The sequence below is a fragment of the Xenia sp. Carnegie-2017 genome, unplaced genomic scaffold, assembly GCF_021976095.1.
Source record: "Xenia sp. Carnegie-2017 unplaced genomic scaffold, XeniaSp_v1 HiC_scaffold_16, whole genome shotgun sequence".
Classification (NCBI taxonomy): Eukaryota; Metazoa; Cnidaria; class Anthozoa; order Malacalcyonacea; family Xeniidae; genus Xenia; species Xenia sp. Carnegie-2017.
The window spans coordinates 522,803-538,391 of record NW_025813469.1 but is presented as its reverse complement, the minus strand read 5'-3'; the positions used below and the strand labels follow the sequence as shown (position 1 = coordinate 538,391).

At 35.4% G+C, this 15,589-nt stretch overlaps 2 protein-coding genes across 2 annotated transcripts; both read right to left on the bottom strand.

Annotated features, from left to right (window-relative positions):
- Positions 1–60: 60 nt before the first annotated feature.
- LOC124437084 lies at positions 61–10,778 on the bottom strand. The gene is made up of 18 exons (XM_046987107.1): positions 10,719–10,778; positions 8,745–10,655; positions 5,183–5,318; positions 4,747–4,935; positions 4,625–4,675; positions 4,440–4,535; positions 4,183–4,364; positions 3,786–4,074; positions 3,477–3,646; positions 3,056–3,402; positions 2,638–2,689; positions 2,367–2,567; positions 2,248–2,299; positions 2,014–2,105; positions 1,275–1,823; positions 1,123–1,195; positions 930–1,033; positions 61–708 (listed from the first exon to the last, which is right to left on the bottom strand). Exons 1-18 carry the CDS (start codon positions 10,776–10,778, stop codon positions 607–609), a joined length of 4,656 nt encoding a protein of 1,551 aa, XP_046843063.1. The 3' UTR covers positions 61–606.
- Positions 10,779–11,456: 678 nt separating this feature from the next.
- Positions 11,457–14,907, bottom strand: LOC124437080 (kelch-like protein 2). The gene is made up of 7 exons (XM_046987104.1): positions 14,470–14,907; positions 13,970–14,249; positions 13,885–13,888; positions 13,553–13,760; positions 13,155–13,374; positions 12,881–13,033; positions 11,457–12,427 (listed from the first exon to the last, which is right to left on the bottom strand). Exons 1-7 carry the CDS (start codon positions 14,797–14,799, stop codon positions 11,982–11,984), a joined length of 1,641 nt encoding a protein of 546 aa, XP_046843060.1. The 5' UTR covers positions 14,800–14,907; the 3' UTR covers positions 11,457–11,981.
- Between the last annotated feature and the right edge of the window lie 682 nt (positions 14,908–15,589).

Sequence of the window (15,589 nt, the reverse complement as noted above, 5' to 3'; positions counted from 1 at the left end):
GTGAGTATACTTATTACACGTGTAATATTTCTTTAAATTTCATTCAATAAATTGACACGGTTTTCAATTTTTCGATACCTTAAGTTTGTTTTAATTTATCTTTTTCTCATAAATATGAATCCTGCAATATTTTCTCTCAAGCTCTTATAAATAATATTTACATGTAATAATATTAACCATTATAACCTTAGAAATAAAACAAGTCTTTCCTCTCTACTGTTACTAATTTTTAATGAACACATCTACTACAACACCAAAATCATGTTGGTAAATGTAGATCGTCCAGGTTGGTATAACAACACCAAAATCATCAACAATAACGAATAGTAGTGCATGTGATGCAGTTGCTTCGTTCTGATTGGATAATATTTCTTGATGCATCACATGACTATATAACTGTACTACCTACGTCTACTTTTAATATAACTGTATTTTCTCTTATTTTACACATCGTGTTCTCTACTTTTTAGCGCGCAGTTATTCGCGCGTAAGTCTTCCTGATTGAAATAAAAAGCTCTTATCTAAAATGCACTAGAATAGAAAACTTTGCATGATATCAAAGTTATCTCGTGTGTTATTTTACAAATATATGAACAATAAATAGAATCATGTATTTTGAACGGAAATCATAAAACTTCTGAGTCGTTGAAATCTTTCATTTAGATTTTTTCGATCTGTGTCCAGCATCTGTTTTGACGACATCAGCTCCTGAAAAAATTGAATGAAACCAAATCAATTCAGCAATGAAACAATCGTTTTCTTTTCAACAGACGCAGGAAATGCACGATTGCCTTTTGGTGTTGGCGAGAATTTTTGGTAGGAGACTTTATTTTAGACAACGACTATGGCCAATACACCCCTCATCCCTATCTTAAAATGGGTATGAAGCAGGAAAGAGAAATATTGAAACGTTTTGAATGAACGCTCACCAAATGTGCAGTGTTTAACCTTTCGTATTCTTGGATTAAACTGCAATGTTCGTTTCGTAATTTCTCCTCCCTTTCCTTAACACTGTTCAGTTCATATTCTCGTTCTGTAACAACAAAAGCTCAATGAAAGGCACAACATTACACAGCGCTCCACTCAATTACGCACACGGTTATTTTTTTCAAATTGACGAACCTTGATTATAAGCCAAGTAGGATTTAACGATAGTCCTAGTTCCAGGCCACTTAAACATTTCTTGCGTCAGCAACTTGAAGCAAAATGCAAAATGTAAGATAAGTGTTATTGAAAACGTCGATTTACCATTAGTACGTAAATAGTTAACCTACCCAACTTGGTCGACTTTCCGTATTTGTTGCATGGTATTCAGAGACAGCTCCTGTATAGCCTCTGTCTTTACAAGATGGTGATCCTCTTCCATTTTCAGATATCTTTCCAGAAGAATCTTGTTGCGTCGATAACAGTCCTGACTGATAAAACTGAGGAGGGTGGAATGCCGATGATGAAGATTGATGGTATGGATTGTCAGTATTTGTAAGAGACTGTAGAGTCAGTTGTGGACTCGATAAACGAGCAGTTGACTGTAGGGATTTTGGTGGAGGTGTACTGACTTCGTATGTATTGTGATATACTTCATCCTTGTGAAGAACCTCGACTTTCTTAAATTTTTTCCCGCCTCCCGGACTATCCTTTCCTTTCACACTTTCTCTTTCATTGGTTGTTGCACTATCAGAAGACGACGAGGATTCTTTTTCCATGGCGTCTTTTAGCGGTAACAACAAACCATATTCTTGCAACATTTGTTGTTTCTGACGAGTCATAGGTCCACTAACATCAAGATCTAGCGGAGTTCTACTTCGCGTTTTCTCCTCTTTCTTCTATAATTTAAAAATTTTCCTTTAAGACGACCGAAAGCCAGTTGGCAATGAGATCTTGTGGTGCTTTGTCTGATTGATGTTCAGTCAGTTTATCCACAAATGGGGGTTGGTTAACAAATTTCAAGTTGAATGTTTGCAACAAATTAAGATGAGTATTTTCAAAATACTGTCTAAAAATACCAAATCCAACCTCCTTCTTGGATTTCTTGGATTTCTTTGTTTTTCTACGTAACCGTTGATGTCGTCTCTCCCATCTGTTCTTCTCAAAATCATCTTCTAGGTCTACACCATAATTGAATAAAATCAATATTTACAGTGGGCGCAAATATTGCTTTTTTACTTGTTACATACCATGCGAGAATACATGATTTATTCAGACTGGCTGTTTACAACGACTGTAAGTGATAAAAGTTAAAATGTTTACCTTGCCGTTTACGATGTGTCACTAAACCCAAGTTGAACAGAAAGTCGACTTTCTACAAACAAACAGATTGACCTTTAACCTTCCATAACGACTTAGACTGTACCATTAGTTATACGTACCTCACAGTACGTCCTCTTGTCGTCTTTATCGTCGCCATCCTCAGCAACTACTTCGCCATTTTCGACGCGATTCTCTTTATTGCTTTCGTCTTCTTCGATATTCTCCGGACTCTTTCGTTTACCACCGAAATGCATTGTGGGAAAGCGTTCTTCCTCTTCGTTGATGTTCATCAGTCCGATCTCTTTCATGAACTTTAACTTCTATGAGATAATCAAAAGTTAATGATCAAAAGTAAGGATTTCGATGAAGTATCAAAGAAAAAAGCCATACCTTTGGTTCGTGACATTCGCCGTTTATCGACTGACCCTTTCCTTCACCATAAAATTACCTGAAAAGTGGAATGGAAATTAAGAAAAATCAGTGATGTTAACACAAATCTAAATGTGCACCTAAATAAATAAAGGTGAAAGACAGTTATTTGCTATCAACTTACCGTAGTATTTCTGTTTTTCTAACCACTCATTAACAGCATTTTCATCATTAATTGCGCGAGTTGATTGTTGCAAATAATCCTTGTACATCCGGGGGTCCATGCGTGGAGTAAGTTGGCTGTGCGGCATAAATCCCGGGGGGTAAAACATCTCATGATGTGGTAGTCGTGAAGGACTGAACATTGTTGACATATATGGAACTTGAGGAGCTTCACTGTACATCGATGGATAACTAAATGGAGGCAATGTCATTCTACTTTTGGAGACATTCGTAATGTTTCACTTTGTTCGTTCTTTTGATTTTCTTTTGTGTCTTTTTCTTTATGCTTGAGGGGAAAAAAATGAAAGATTTCAGCTGAGAAAACTTTGAACGAGGCATCATCACAAATGTATTAAAATAAAACACAATGTTTACCTTAGAAAGTGCATCGTCCTTTTCTAATTCTTTCTGTTGAAGAAGTTTCTGACGAAACTGAAAAAGTTCCTGTTGAACTTCACGTTTTTGCTGTTTCACCTGTTGCTGTCTGTGTTGCCATTCGATTTCTTCTTTTCGCAAACGTCGTTTTTGTTCAAACATGCGTCTTGTCCACAATACCTGATGATCCTAGCGATGGACAATTATAATGAATAAATTTTCCTTTTCTCCCAATTCTTAAGATCCACATTTTAAATACAAACCCTTTGTTTTCCATCTTTGTTACTATCCCCACGATCATTGGGAAGTACACTATCTATAGATGGTGATCTTATAGACGAAGGATGGGAAACTGGACTATGAGTGGTGCTCATGATAACTGACGTCCACTGCTTCCAGGCAAATGTAAGAAAGATGAAGACACTGGATGTTGCTCAGAATGAGATGGACTTTTTGAAGGTAAAATTTCTGTTGGTGTTTTTGCCATTTCCTTTGAAAAAACTTTGGGTTAGACACCGTTACTCTTACTAAATTAAATATTGCTTTTCAAAGTAAATTGCAAGACAACTGACGGTTTGAAAAAATAATTTTCTTCGCCGTTTCTCGGGTAATAAATCTAACCTTTCCGAGAGTTTTCTCTCCCCTCAAATGTAAATCTCCGGGAAACGTTCGTTGATTCATGGTGGCCTGAACAGAGAGTGACTTGAGATGATCTTGATCCATTATGTACAGCGGTCTTTCATGAGGCGAAAACAACTGTGTATGTCTCTCATGCTGCTGACGCATATGCTCAAGGGCTCGTCGTTTGCGCCAGGCCTCATGGTCAAAACCCGGAGGGAAAAATCCCGGTGATTCCATCATCTAAGAAAACAGAATTGTTTAAGAAAGCTGTGCGATAAGCAATTTGTAATGGTGGTGAGGCGATGAAAATAGACATAAATCTATGTTGTGGAAAGCGTAACATCTCACCGTCGGGTGGGGATAATATGAAAATGGCGGAAGATACTCAGGAATAGTTGGTCGTTGTAAAAATGGCATGTAAAACTGATGGGAAGAAGTTGCATGTGGGGGGTGAACACCTCTCATCCGGGGGGGGACTTCACGTCCAACAGCATTTAAATCGTCCATTTGGCAAGCTTTACCTTCATAACCTACACATCGTAACATAAACAGAGAACATTAAAAAGTTTCCAAACAAGAAAATATCAAAAATAACTTCGAATTACCTCGAAGTCCTAAGGAAAATACCCCAGGCACGACTTGATGACCTGGTAGAGTTGGCAACTCAGGAGGAGGATGAGCTCGTGTTTCTAGGCGACACACTGTGGATTAAACTAACACCCTCGTGAATCTCCTGTTATCCTATACGATCCACCACTCACCTTTATTGCTTTGATAATTAGTATCCATTAATTCTTTTTACAAACTGTGGTCATTCCATTCAATTTCGGACTTTCATGCCCTATAAATAATAAAATGACTAACAATCAAGGTGAGGATGCTTTCCACAGTAACACTGACCTAATAACTCACCATTGCTCTTCATAGGCGAAATAGTATGGTTGCTTGGAGGAGGTAATACACTAACAGGAGACTGGGAACCAGGTGACATAGCTTGCTCAGCAAGTTTTCGTAGTGCAGCAGCAAAACTGGAATTCTCACTTGTAGAAAGAGGTGAACTCATAGAAGTACTTAAACCTTGCGTGACATTTACGTGTAAACCTGTGATGGAAAAAAAACGTGACATTCACACATTTATTCTCTGATATAAGCCATGACGCATTGTACAAGACGGTCGTTTTGACTAAACAGGATATAATTACTGTGAAGTAAAATTTCATCATATCGCCAAAAAGCCTCTTAATGTAGATTTAAGTTTGATTTGAACGCGCGCGGGCGTTCACCTGCCATTTAAAACCTGTCCAAACATCAATCAAACTGAATGTTCGCTTGCATCGGACATTTTTACCTTCTGAAGATGACGTCACAGTTATTTCTTTTCTTTTCCAGGCCTCCACGTCGTCGTCGTTTTGCTTACTGTCAACAATTACTACAGCAGCATTTTTATTCTCTCCTCGAACCTCTGGCGATTTTCTTTTCAAAAGCTGCAATGAAAAGCATATGTGAGTTACCGGTCGTGCAGAATGTGTCACACAAATATACTATGGGTTCCAATCCTCCAGCGCATAGTATTGCGCACTGTGATCGTTTGTTTGAAAAGAAGCAAAGTAATTATTGCACTCTCAAAAACCTGCTGTTTGTTTTGTCGTATAAATATTTAATACAACGAAAATGAACGCGAATCACGTTTACTCATTCTTTCTATAACATGGGCAAAAAATATTTATGTATATAGGAAAAATAACTTTAATGAGTCATTCGGCTTCTTTCACTCAATCCGAAAAAAACATAATTTCATTAAAAAAACTTTCGCAAATCCTGAAGATGAAATGAATAAAGAGTTCGTTGTACACAAGGAGCTACATCAACATATAATGAAAACAATGTAAAATGGTGATTTTGTTGTTGTGCTTTGATTAGACACACGTGTATGCAGAGCAATGGTGTGTGTTATTATGCCACGGTAAATTGCAATATAAATGATATGCCATGTGCTTTAAGAAAACAATCAGTTTAATAGACAAAATTATCATAATGTTAATAGTCAGAAGGAACAGACAAAAGAAACCGAACTTTCGTCTTTTAAAAACGCTAGAATTGTAACTTTTTTGTGAAGCGATAGTCTTCGTACACGGAATTTTTATATCAAAAAACTAAAGAAGAAAGATTTTGTCAAAAAGAAAATTTCATCGGTCTTATTGTATTATGAACAATTTATTGCAGGTAGAATATGTGAACAAACGAACAACCGCCGAGACTTCGAACGACGAAATAGCACATATTTTAATGTTAAAATCAAGCAAGAATAACGTTTCTCCTATAAATAACAAAATACTTTGAAATGAAGTCTATAAAACTGAACTCAAAATATCAATAACGCTCTTTAAAACAAATTTTGCATCTGTCACTTAGCGACTTCTACGCATGAACGCAGAGAAATTGAAATAATGTCATTTTATTGTATTTGAAAAAGAAACCAATTGACGTTTTCGAAAAGTTTGCCTTAAAGGATTACCTTGATATATGTGATGAAGCTTAGCCAGGACAGTAAAACACGATGCTCTATAGCATAGCAAACTAATTATACTCTAAAGTGAATACATATAAACTGTATCTACGGAATATATGCATAAAATATTACATATATTTAAAATGTTATCAATGTCATACCTTTAGCTATCTATTGAGGGAGCAACAAATCGCTACTTACTTTCATTATATCAACTGATGAGTTTGTTAATTCAACAAAGAATAGTCGGATTATGTGTACACGAACAACTACATTATAAAGACCATAACGTCTTTAAATTCGAAACTTTTAAACAAACGCGTATAATAAGTGCTTTATACAGTACCTGCTATAATGTAGATGAATTGGCTTATCGTGAATAGAGGGCATAGCTAAGAATCTCCAAAGTCGTGTTATTAACCCTGTGATACATGCAATACACATGCCCGATCGCGTTATATATGTATGTCCATGGAAATTATGAGCTTTGTTAAAATACGTAAGAACAACACCGTTGAATTTATTAACATATCATTAATATAGCCATCTGGAGGTGGCATGCGTCGAGTACTGCTGCTACACCCTCTGGGCTATTGTCTAACTTCTATGATTGCCATTAATAACCATTTGTCAATACATTCAAAGCGAAACCACCAGTTAATTTATTCGTGACAGTAAATCTCTGAGTAATGAATAATGTTAAACTAACATTACATGTACATACCAAAATGTCAAGGCGCCATATTATCTCACGTCAGTTTTAGCCTTTCTCTTATACGTACTAAAACTGTTGCCATGAATTTTTAAAAGAACAAAAGAATCAAAAAACTCAGATAAATGATAAATACTACCGAAAGATGTCAACAAACAATTAATAATTTATCAGTTTCCTAGCTCTTCGACAAATAACAAGACTGATCATGGACTCACGGGTAAAAAATTCTGAAATCCTACACTCGACTAATGTACGTACAAGAAATTACAATAGTTTTTGTTTTCTTAAACATCGGCAAATCGCGAACAATAGTCTGCTTTGTGTTGTTAGAGAACGAACCGCATGGTTCATCTTCTACTTGAGGGATAAGTAAATGTTAACTTTATTCTGCAAACACCTGCGTCAAAGAATTCCCATAAAGATAAAGTCACTCGTCCATGATATATTGTCATCTTAATAAGCTTAGGATTGTCAAATGCTGCTTGGAGAGTAATGAACTTGCCATTTTAGATCACATTCTCAACTTAAAACAGTGTTTATTGAATCATGAAAAAAATGGTTTATCAAATATGTATGCATGAACGTCCCGTCGTAAAATTGAGTGAAATTTTAAAAGAATGTTTTAATTAAAAAACTAGACAAATTTAACATATTGAAAGATACTGATTTCTTAACGCCGTTTACTTCTTTATAAAATAAGAATTTAGAAATGTACAGCATTAAAATAAACGACAAGACCAAAACGGGCAATCCAGATAATTCTTTACAGTATGTAACATATGTACACAGAAAAATATCAAAAAATTTCTCGACAAATTTGCGAAAGAAACTTGTGTGTGCTTGGAAGGTAGCAGGTTTTTGTAGCGCAAAACGATGACAAAACCATGGTTTTAACAGGTTGATCCTATGTGTTTAATTACATATTTTTATGTAACACAAACATGATTATAGTCGCTAGGCTACGGTCGTAAATCAAAATATGCATATTTGGAAATTATCGCTTACTTTCTGAACTATCGTCATCTTTAAGTTTAAATTTTTTTACACGCAAATCAAATGACTCATTGTTAACAGTAAATTTTTAAATGCTAAATCACCATGTTTCTTAAGTCATACTATGTAAAAATTATGCGTTTATTACTGACAGGGAAACAATACATTTGTAAAAAACTGAATAATGATAGTATGTTATGAAATTTTCGTAGAAAGCCTGAAACTTGCGGGTTTCGCCTATTTTATAAGTTCTAAACATGTTAAGGGTACTTTTATGATCATCCTTATGTTCATGTTGAAAGTTTTGAAGATACAATAAATTAATTTTGTACCTTGAATGCGTTGCACATTTTTAAATATTTTTTTAGTTTGGTGTGTACCACGTGATACAAAAAGGCCTGGAACCCAATGTCAGTGATGAAAAAATGATTGCCCAACTTTTGGGTGTTAAATTTTTAAATCTTTACTTAAATTATAGCATTAAACAAACGCATGTCGTTTTACTTTAGACATTTTAGTGCATGCATGCACTACTTTTTTCCCCCCAATAAAACATGCTGAGAAGGATGGAACTCAAATTCAATGTCCACAAAAAGGTAGGTAAACATTCCTTTCATGTCAAAGAAAAGGGCAAAAACTTTTCATAACTTTTCCAACAACACCCAGTTTATTTTAAATAATTAAAAATCATACCTTTTTTGAAAAGTCTTGAATCATTGGAAGCTCATATTCTTGGTCATGTTCCTTCACATTACACTTGTCAAAGTTTTCTTTTTGGATGCAAACAATTTCTTTGCAATGTTTGCAAACAACATAATTCTTGTTTTTGTTGATACGAAAGCCTCTTTGTGGTCGCTTGACTTTGCCAAGAAACGGGAAATCTTCCAAGGATATATCAGAGATTCTCTGACGGGGAAATGTCTTCTTGCACAGGTAACATGTGAATTGATTATAAATATATTGTCTAATCCAAGGATTTGAAATACCATTTTGCTCAAGTCTCTCTGCATCATACCATTGACAGATCATGTTGCCATGGCAATACTGGCATGTAATCACAGTGCCCAATGTTGATGGTAGTTTTGCATGGTGCGCTGCAACACGATAGGCTAAGGAAGGAAAGAATGGTTTGATGCCATGGGCGTATCGTCGTGGAAACAGATACAGGTACTCCAAGTTTATATTATCAACTTTCTCGCCGCATATAAAACATATTTCAAAATTATCTTTATGCCTGTGATTCATTTTATCATTAGTTTCATTGTGTTCTTCTGTTACCTCTTCTGAGAACTTGCTTTCCATCTGTTTATTATGGACAGATAGGCTTCTGTTTATCATCGAAAATGTCAATTTTTTATCATGACAAGTTTGATCATGGACATATTTCTTGGAAAGATCATCCCCATCTTTTAAAGAGTTTGAATTCATCTGCTCAACAGACAAAGAATCCTTGCAAATCCATCGATTCTCCTTGTGTAGCTTGTAATCTTGCTTATCCAATGTCTCTTTATCATCTTCAAAATGATTCCATTGAATCATCAATGCTTCATGACATAATTTGCAAACATTACTTCTACCTTCTTTGGATATGACAGCAGGGAATGCAAGAGATTTGGATTTCTGTAAAGAGGGGAAATGTGGTTGGCCTTGTCTTCCATTTGTGATTTGTATATCGATACCCGTATGACATGGGTAAACTTTACCGCATACGAAACAAATCCTAGTTTTACCTTCATCATTTACATGACTATAAGTTAATGGAAGTGTGTAATGACGCTTGCCCAGGGAAATGCCCTGTTCCTGAAATATAAACCATTGTTTATGCAGGTGAACCTCACAACTTTGACAAATTTCCACTTTTCCCATAAAATCCACGTTTGAACATTGTTGAGCAAGGATAGGATAAAATGGTGTCTCAGTTTTAAGTTGAGGTTTTGTGTTGACTATTTTGAAAGAATTACTTCGTCCTGTTTTTCGACATGCTGCACAAAATAATTCATCAAAAGAATACGTTGTAATTTTCTGCACGGTCTCCTTCTCAGAAGACAAGGTGTCTGCACTATTTATTGCATATTTCGTCTCATTTAAACCACTCAAATACGACCAACTATTCTCGACGTTTGTAATATCATTGTCACTTTCTTCATTTTTTTCTATCGAAATCGGTGGGATTTCTTCGACCGTAAATTTTCCTACATTAAAAAAAGACGTCTTATTGTTGACAATTCCCGCTCTCTTGAGCCAGTACGTTCGTTTGGATATTGGTGTATTACTTTTCTCGTAAGAATGCCATTGTTGGATCAAAAACGAAAAACAAAGAGTACAGGCGTCTATGCGACCATTTGACCTTATCGGATGGGCCGCTTCCGCCTTCTCGATCGTCTTTAAAAATGGAAAATATGGCTTTTTCTCTTGGTAATTTTCTTTGCAATACAATGACCAGTTCGCGCCAATTCCTCCGCAAACAAAACAAATAGCACGCGCATTTTTGAGTCTGCTGCTTCGCCTGAATTTTTTGATAATGCATCGTTTGTTTCGTCCATTATATAGTCTTCGTTTCTTCCAAATGTCATTCACGCAAAGTTGTTTTGAACGCGACGCGCGCTACTGTCGTCTCTTTGCGCAAAGTACGTCTGCGAAGGACTAGAACTAGTCGTTAATTTCTACTGAAATATTTAAAATATACGTTTCTAAAGCATTTGCTGATCTTCCATCATCAACTTTCATCAACTTTCGTCTATTATACTTTCTATAACGATTCTTGAAAGGTTGAACCGTACAGAAATCTGTTTGCGAGAGTAACTCTAAGTTTTCAAATGGCCCTTTACATCATAACAGAAACACCTGGCGTTTGTGTTAGTTTGTGACGACATTTGCATAACAATATAGTTGAACATGCTGTCGCGTATAAATCGTAGCGTTTTAAAGATTTTTACAACAGAAAACTGAAAATGTGCTAGGCTTAACAAATATCCACACAGCACAGACCTGAGCACAGCACCGAACATTTTATTCTACTATGTGTAAAATAGTATTCACATAAACATACTCAGGTTGCACAAGAAAGGAGTGTTGATGTGTTTGAGTTTCGTACGGTGTTGTGTATGGAGAATTTAAATATGTGTGTGTTGTACTTCTTGTGCAGTAATTATCGCAAAACTACTTCTAATCTAGAAAAGTCATTGTCATTTAATATTTTCATTTTAAGGAACTGCACTTCATAGATTGAATAATTTATAATATTGGCTCCGACTACCTAGGAATAATTACTTGTCAATATTACGCATTTAAAGTTTGTGGAGACCTGCAAGTAAATTTTGCTTTCAAAGACGTTTGAAAAAAGGAGTAGATCTCCAGTTGCATTGAAGGAAATGGAGTTAGAATATTGATAATTTTCAGTGCAACTTAGAGTGATTTGGTCGTGTTTTAATTTTTTTGTACATTCAATTATTTGAACAGGTGTATAAGCAATCTTGCCAATATTTTGTTTGGACGTCATTTCAATAATTCCATTTAATTGCCATCTGCACAAATTTTGATTAGAACTTTCAAAACTTACATTGAAAATGTAGTTAATCTTTCTTTGATCGCGTATTTCTACATTCAATGTTCCAAACTTGTTGAAGATGTCATGTGTCACATCTTCCTCATGTTTTCCACGGTCTATTTAATATTACAAAACATTGCATGCATTTACAGGATCATGCGTTGTCATCGATTGATACATCTGTGTTTTTATGTACACATAGACAGGTGATCGACCGACTGTTGTGTTTAAAAGTGGTTTGGTGTATTTTTAAAAAGTTAAGTTTAAGTCGACGAAAGCATTAAGTTATCGTGAATTCAAAAAACATGTACGCTAGTAGTTAACACTCAATTGATCAACTACATACTTAATGTGTTTGTGTTTTTTTTGTCATTATTCATCATTTAAAACAACGTGTAGACAATACAAGACATCCCACATCGAACATTTCCAAGCTTACCAATAAATTCCCAAGAATTTTTGGTAAAGTCAAAACGTTCCATGGTATTTTCACCGCGTCCACCAATACACCATAGTTGATCGTTGATAAACACAGCTCCAAACTCATTTCTTGTCTTCATCATATCATGCTCGAACATCATCCATTCTTCTTTATCGTTGTCGAGATCAAACGTTTCGATGTTTTTAAACGAGCTCGAGTGATTGCGCCCTCCGATTGCAAAAATTTTGTTTCCAATAACCAACGTAGAAAGACCAAATCTTGTTTTGTTCATTTTGACAATGAATTTCCACTTTTTTGAACGTGCAGAAAAACGAAGACATGTTGCAAGTGGTTGGTTGCCAATAAAACCGCCGACAACGTAAAGACGATCGCCTATAGCTACAGCACCTTCAGTGAGATATGAATTATGAACTAATCATATATATTTGGTGAATAACAACTTCCTGAATAAGTGGTACAAGATCTTGTTTAAGCAAGAGCTTGGGTAAGCGATGTTTTCTGGATGTCCTTCCTATAAGGGATACCCACTTACCCACACTCCAAAATTAGTAGAGGTCATTTATTGGAAAGACATCCTCAAATTTATCGTCTTGCTTGCACGTTTACAATGTCTTGAATGCCAGGTTTTAGGTGTGGTAAATTTTTAAATTGATAAACAGATCTTCACATGGACATGATGACGTTTTAAAAGAAAGCCTCATAAAAATAACTAAAAGCAAGCAGCTTCATCATTATTTTAACTTTTCTTATGGAGCATCAACAATTTTGAAGAGGTTCCAGAGCGCCTGCATTTAATGAACAGACATATTATGCCTTGTGGATGTTAATACCCACACCAACCTGCCAATCTTCTACCCTCAGGCATGTCGGGTAGTTGAGTCCATGTCAATGATAGTGTATTGAAAGATTTTACTGACGTTGCCTGCTCTCTGCCACCGACGATGAAAATTGAATCCTGATCAGCACAAATCGCGGACTCTTTTATATCAACGCCTTAAAAAAAAAACTTCATTGCAGGTACACTTATAACTAAACTTTGATTGTCCAAAAGAATATTGGTGGTATAAACTCAACTGGTAAAGTTACTGAGAAATAACAGTTTTGAACAAAATACCTTTGCCAACATTCTCCCATGACAAATCAAAAATGTTGAATTTTTCCATTTTTAATGAAGACACAAGATAAAGTTCGTTGTTCACAACGATTGCTACTTTTTTATCTTCATTTGTCGACACTTCTCGTTCATTTATGAACCGCATTTCTTCTACCCATTCCTCTGCAATTGGATCATACTTTTCTGCTTTACCTGCTGTGTTGTTGAACATGTAAATGATCTGGTTTAAAACATGAAAAGAGATGAAAATAATTTAGTTCGCGTATGATATGCATCGTCATCACATATCATGGTGACACCTTCGTCTTTGACACTTTGTTTTGTTTGGCCCCGGCAGTAATTTAATTCGCAGTGGAGTCCATAAAAATTCATAGAAAAAATCGAACACAGTTTCTTACCTTGCTTGGGTATCTATGATTCAACATTGTGTCAAGCAATTGTCGTGTTTTCTTATTTGAACTTTGATAAATAATTGCTTGCTTTATTTCATCTTTGCAAACTTCGATACCTTTGGAAAGTTCTGGAACAGCGCGATTTTTGATAAATATTGGTTGAAGATTAAAGAATCGCACATTTCTAAATAATTTCTCACAATCGGGTTGACGTCTGTAAAAAAATTTTACATTTGTTGTTACGTCCAGGCTAAAGCAAATATTTTAAGGGTAAAAGATGAACCATTAGGGAAACATTTTGCTTGGGTAATTTCTATGCAGTTTTGTGGTCTGTCTACATTTCTTAAAGGTCATTCATAACTTCATTTTCATACGTTCTAGTGAAGCTGTATTTACATACGATGATCTTATTCTTACTTCAGCTTATCATGGTTATACCATGCCCAAATGGCTTCGTAAAGATCTTCTTCCTTTCGATGTTCAACACATTGCTTGATATTATAGTGTTGACTGTTGAACTTGATAACTCCAGCCATTCTTTCTGTGATGCAACATCAATAAAATGCCAGTTAATGTAGCGAACTATTTTCGTTCGTAAGTCATTCATTCCATATTCAACTGTTTTGGAAAAATACTCCAGACAATTTTCAACTGTCAGTTGTCGAACGACATGATGCTGAAGTCTTTCTAGAATTTCTTGCGTCTGTATAAAAACATTAAATGCTTTAGTGTAGTATTGTTGCATAAGCTCTCGTTTCTCAGGCAGATGTGCTCATTTGCAAACTTAATGAATTACATTTCGTAAACTAGCCATTATACTAATGTGCCACAAAGTGCCTAAAATAAAATTATAAGGATTGGATTTTCTGGACAAGGTCAATAAAACGGTTGTAATAGCAGTTTTCAAGCAAATGACATCTTACCTGAAAGAAATGGGCACACGCAAGCATATCTGGTAGTAAATTGGAATCAAATTCGAGACGTCCGACATAAAAATAGTTGACGATCGCCTCCACGATCTGTGAATTGTATTCGTCTGGAACGACGCAGTTTTCTTCCTCGGTATCAATATGTTGAAGCACGTCTCTGAAATATGGACTGCAAGCGGAGAGAACGATTTTATGCGCTGAAATCTCATCAATACTCGTCTCGATTTTAACATCACAAAACTCGTCTAGATCTCTCATTTCCGAAAACATCGAGAATACTTGTAGACAGTGGTTGGGATTACTGAAGGTTATCATGGATGCCATTGTTTGTAGTTTACTCAAATAAAGTCGAACGCAAATGCTTTATACTGGATAAATAACGTAGATGTGCGTGTGTTTATGTAGGAGGTGACTTCAATTAATTTCTCAATACTCATCACTATAGGCATTATAATGTATAAATTATTGATGACTGTCTTATGAACTTTTAAACATATAATTATTAGACATTAATATCTGTTCATGATCCGTGTCTATACATACCTGTATCCAGTTGATATTCTTATTTTTCATGAGTCTTGTAAACAAACAAAAAATTTTAGCCACAACCACTAACTAGGCACGCCAGTGATGCGGATGAATATTTCGTGCACAACAGCATTTATTTGGAGTGACACATTGAAACAAATAAAATATTAATCACGTGAACTAATATTAGCACACCGTACTTAACGTACAAAACTCGTAACTTCACATGTGAGTGCAACTGAAGTGAAAGTACTTTTTAGGAAGCAATGTTTATCAATGATCAACTTTAGTACGACAATACACTACTGGAGAAAGCAATGCTAAAATTAGGCTAAAGGCATTAAATAGTCTGAGGTAAGTTATTGAAGTATCCTATTATCCTATATTGTACATTCTTCTTTTATTAACCTCTCAATTCGTGCAGTTTGATTGCAAGAAAGTACATAAAACGCAAACTTATTTTTCTATAGATATCCTGAAAAATTCTCATTATGCTTGCTCGAAAGTTAATCCTTTTATCTTTGGACTGGATACGATCAAAGGATCCTCCTCTATCGCCGGGCCATGCGTCTATCCTAGCAAATCT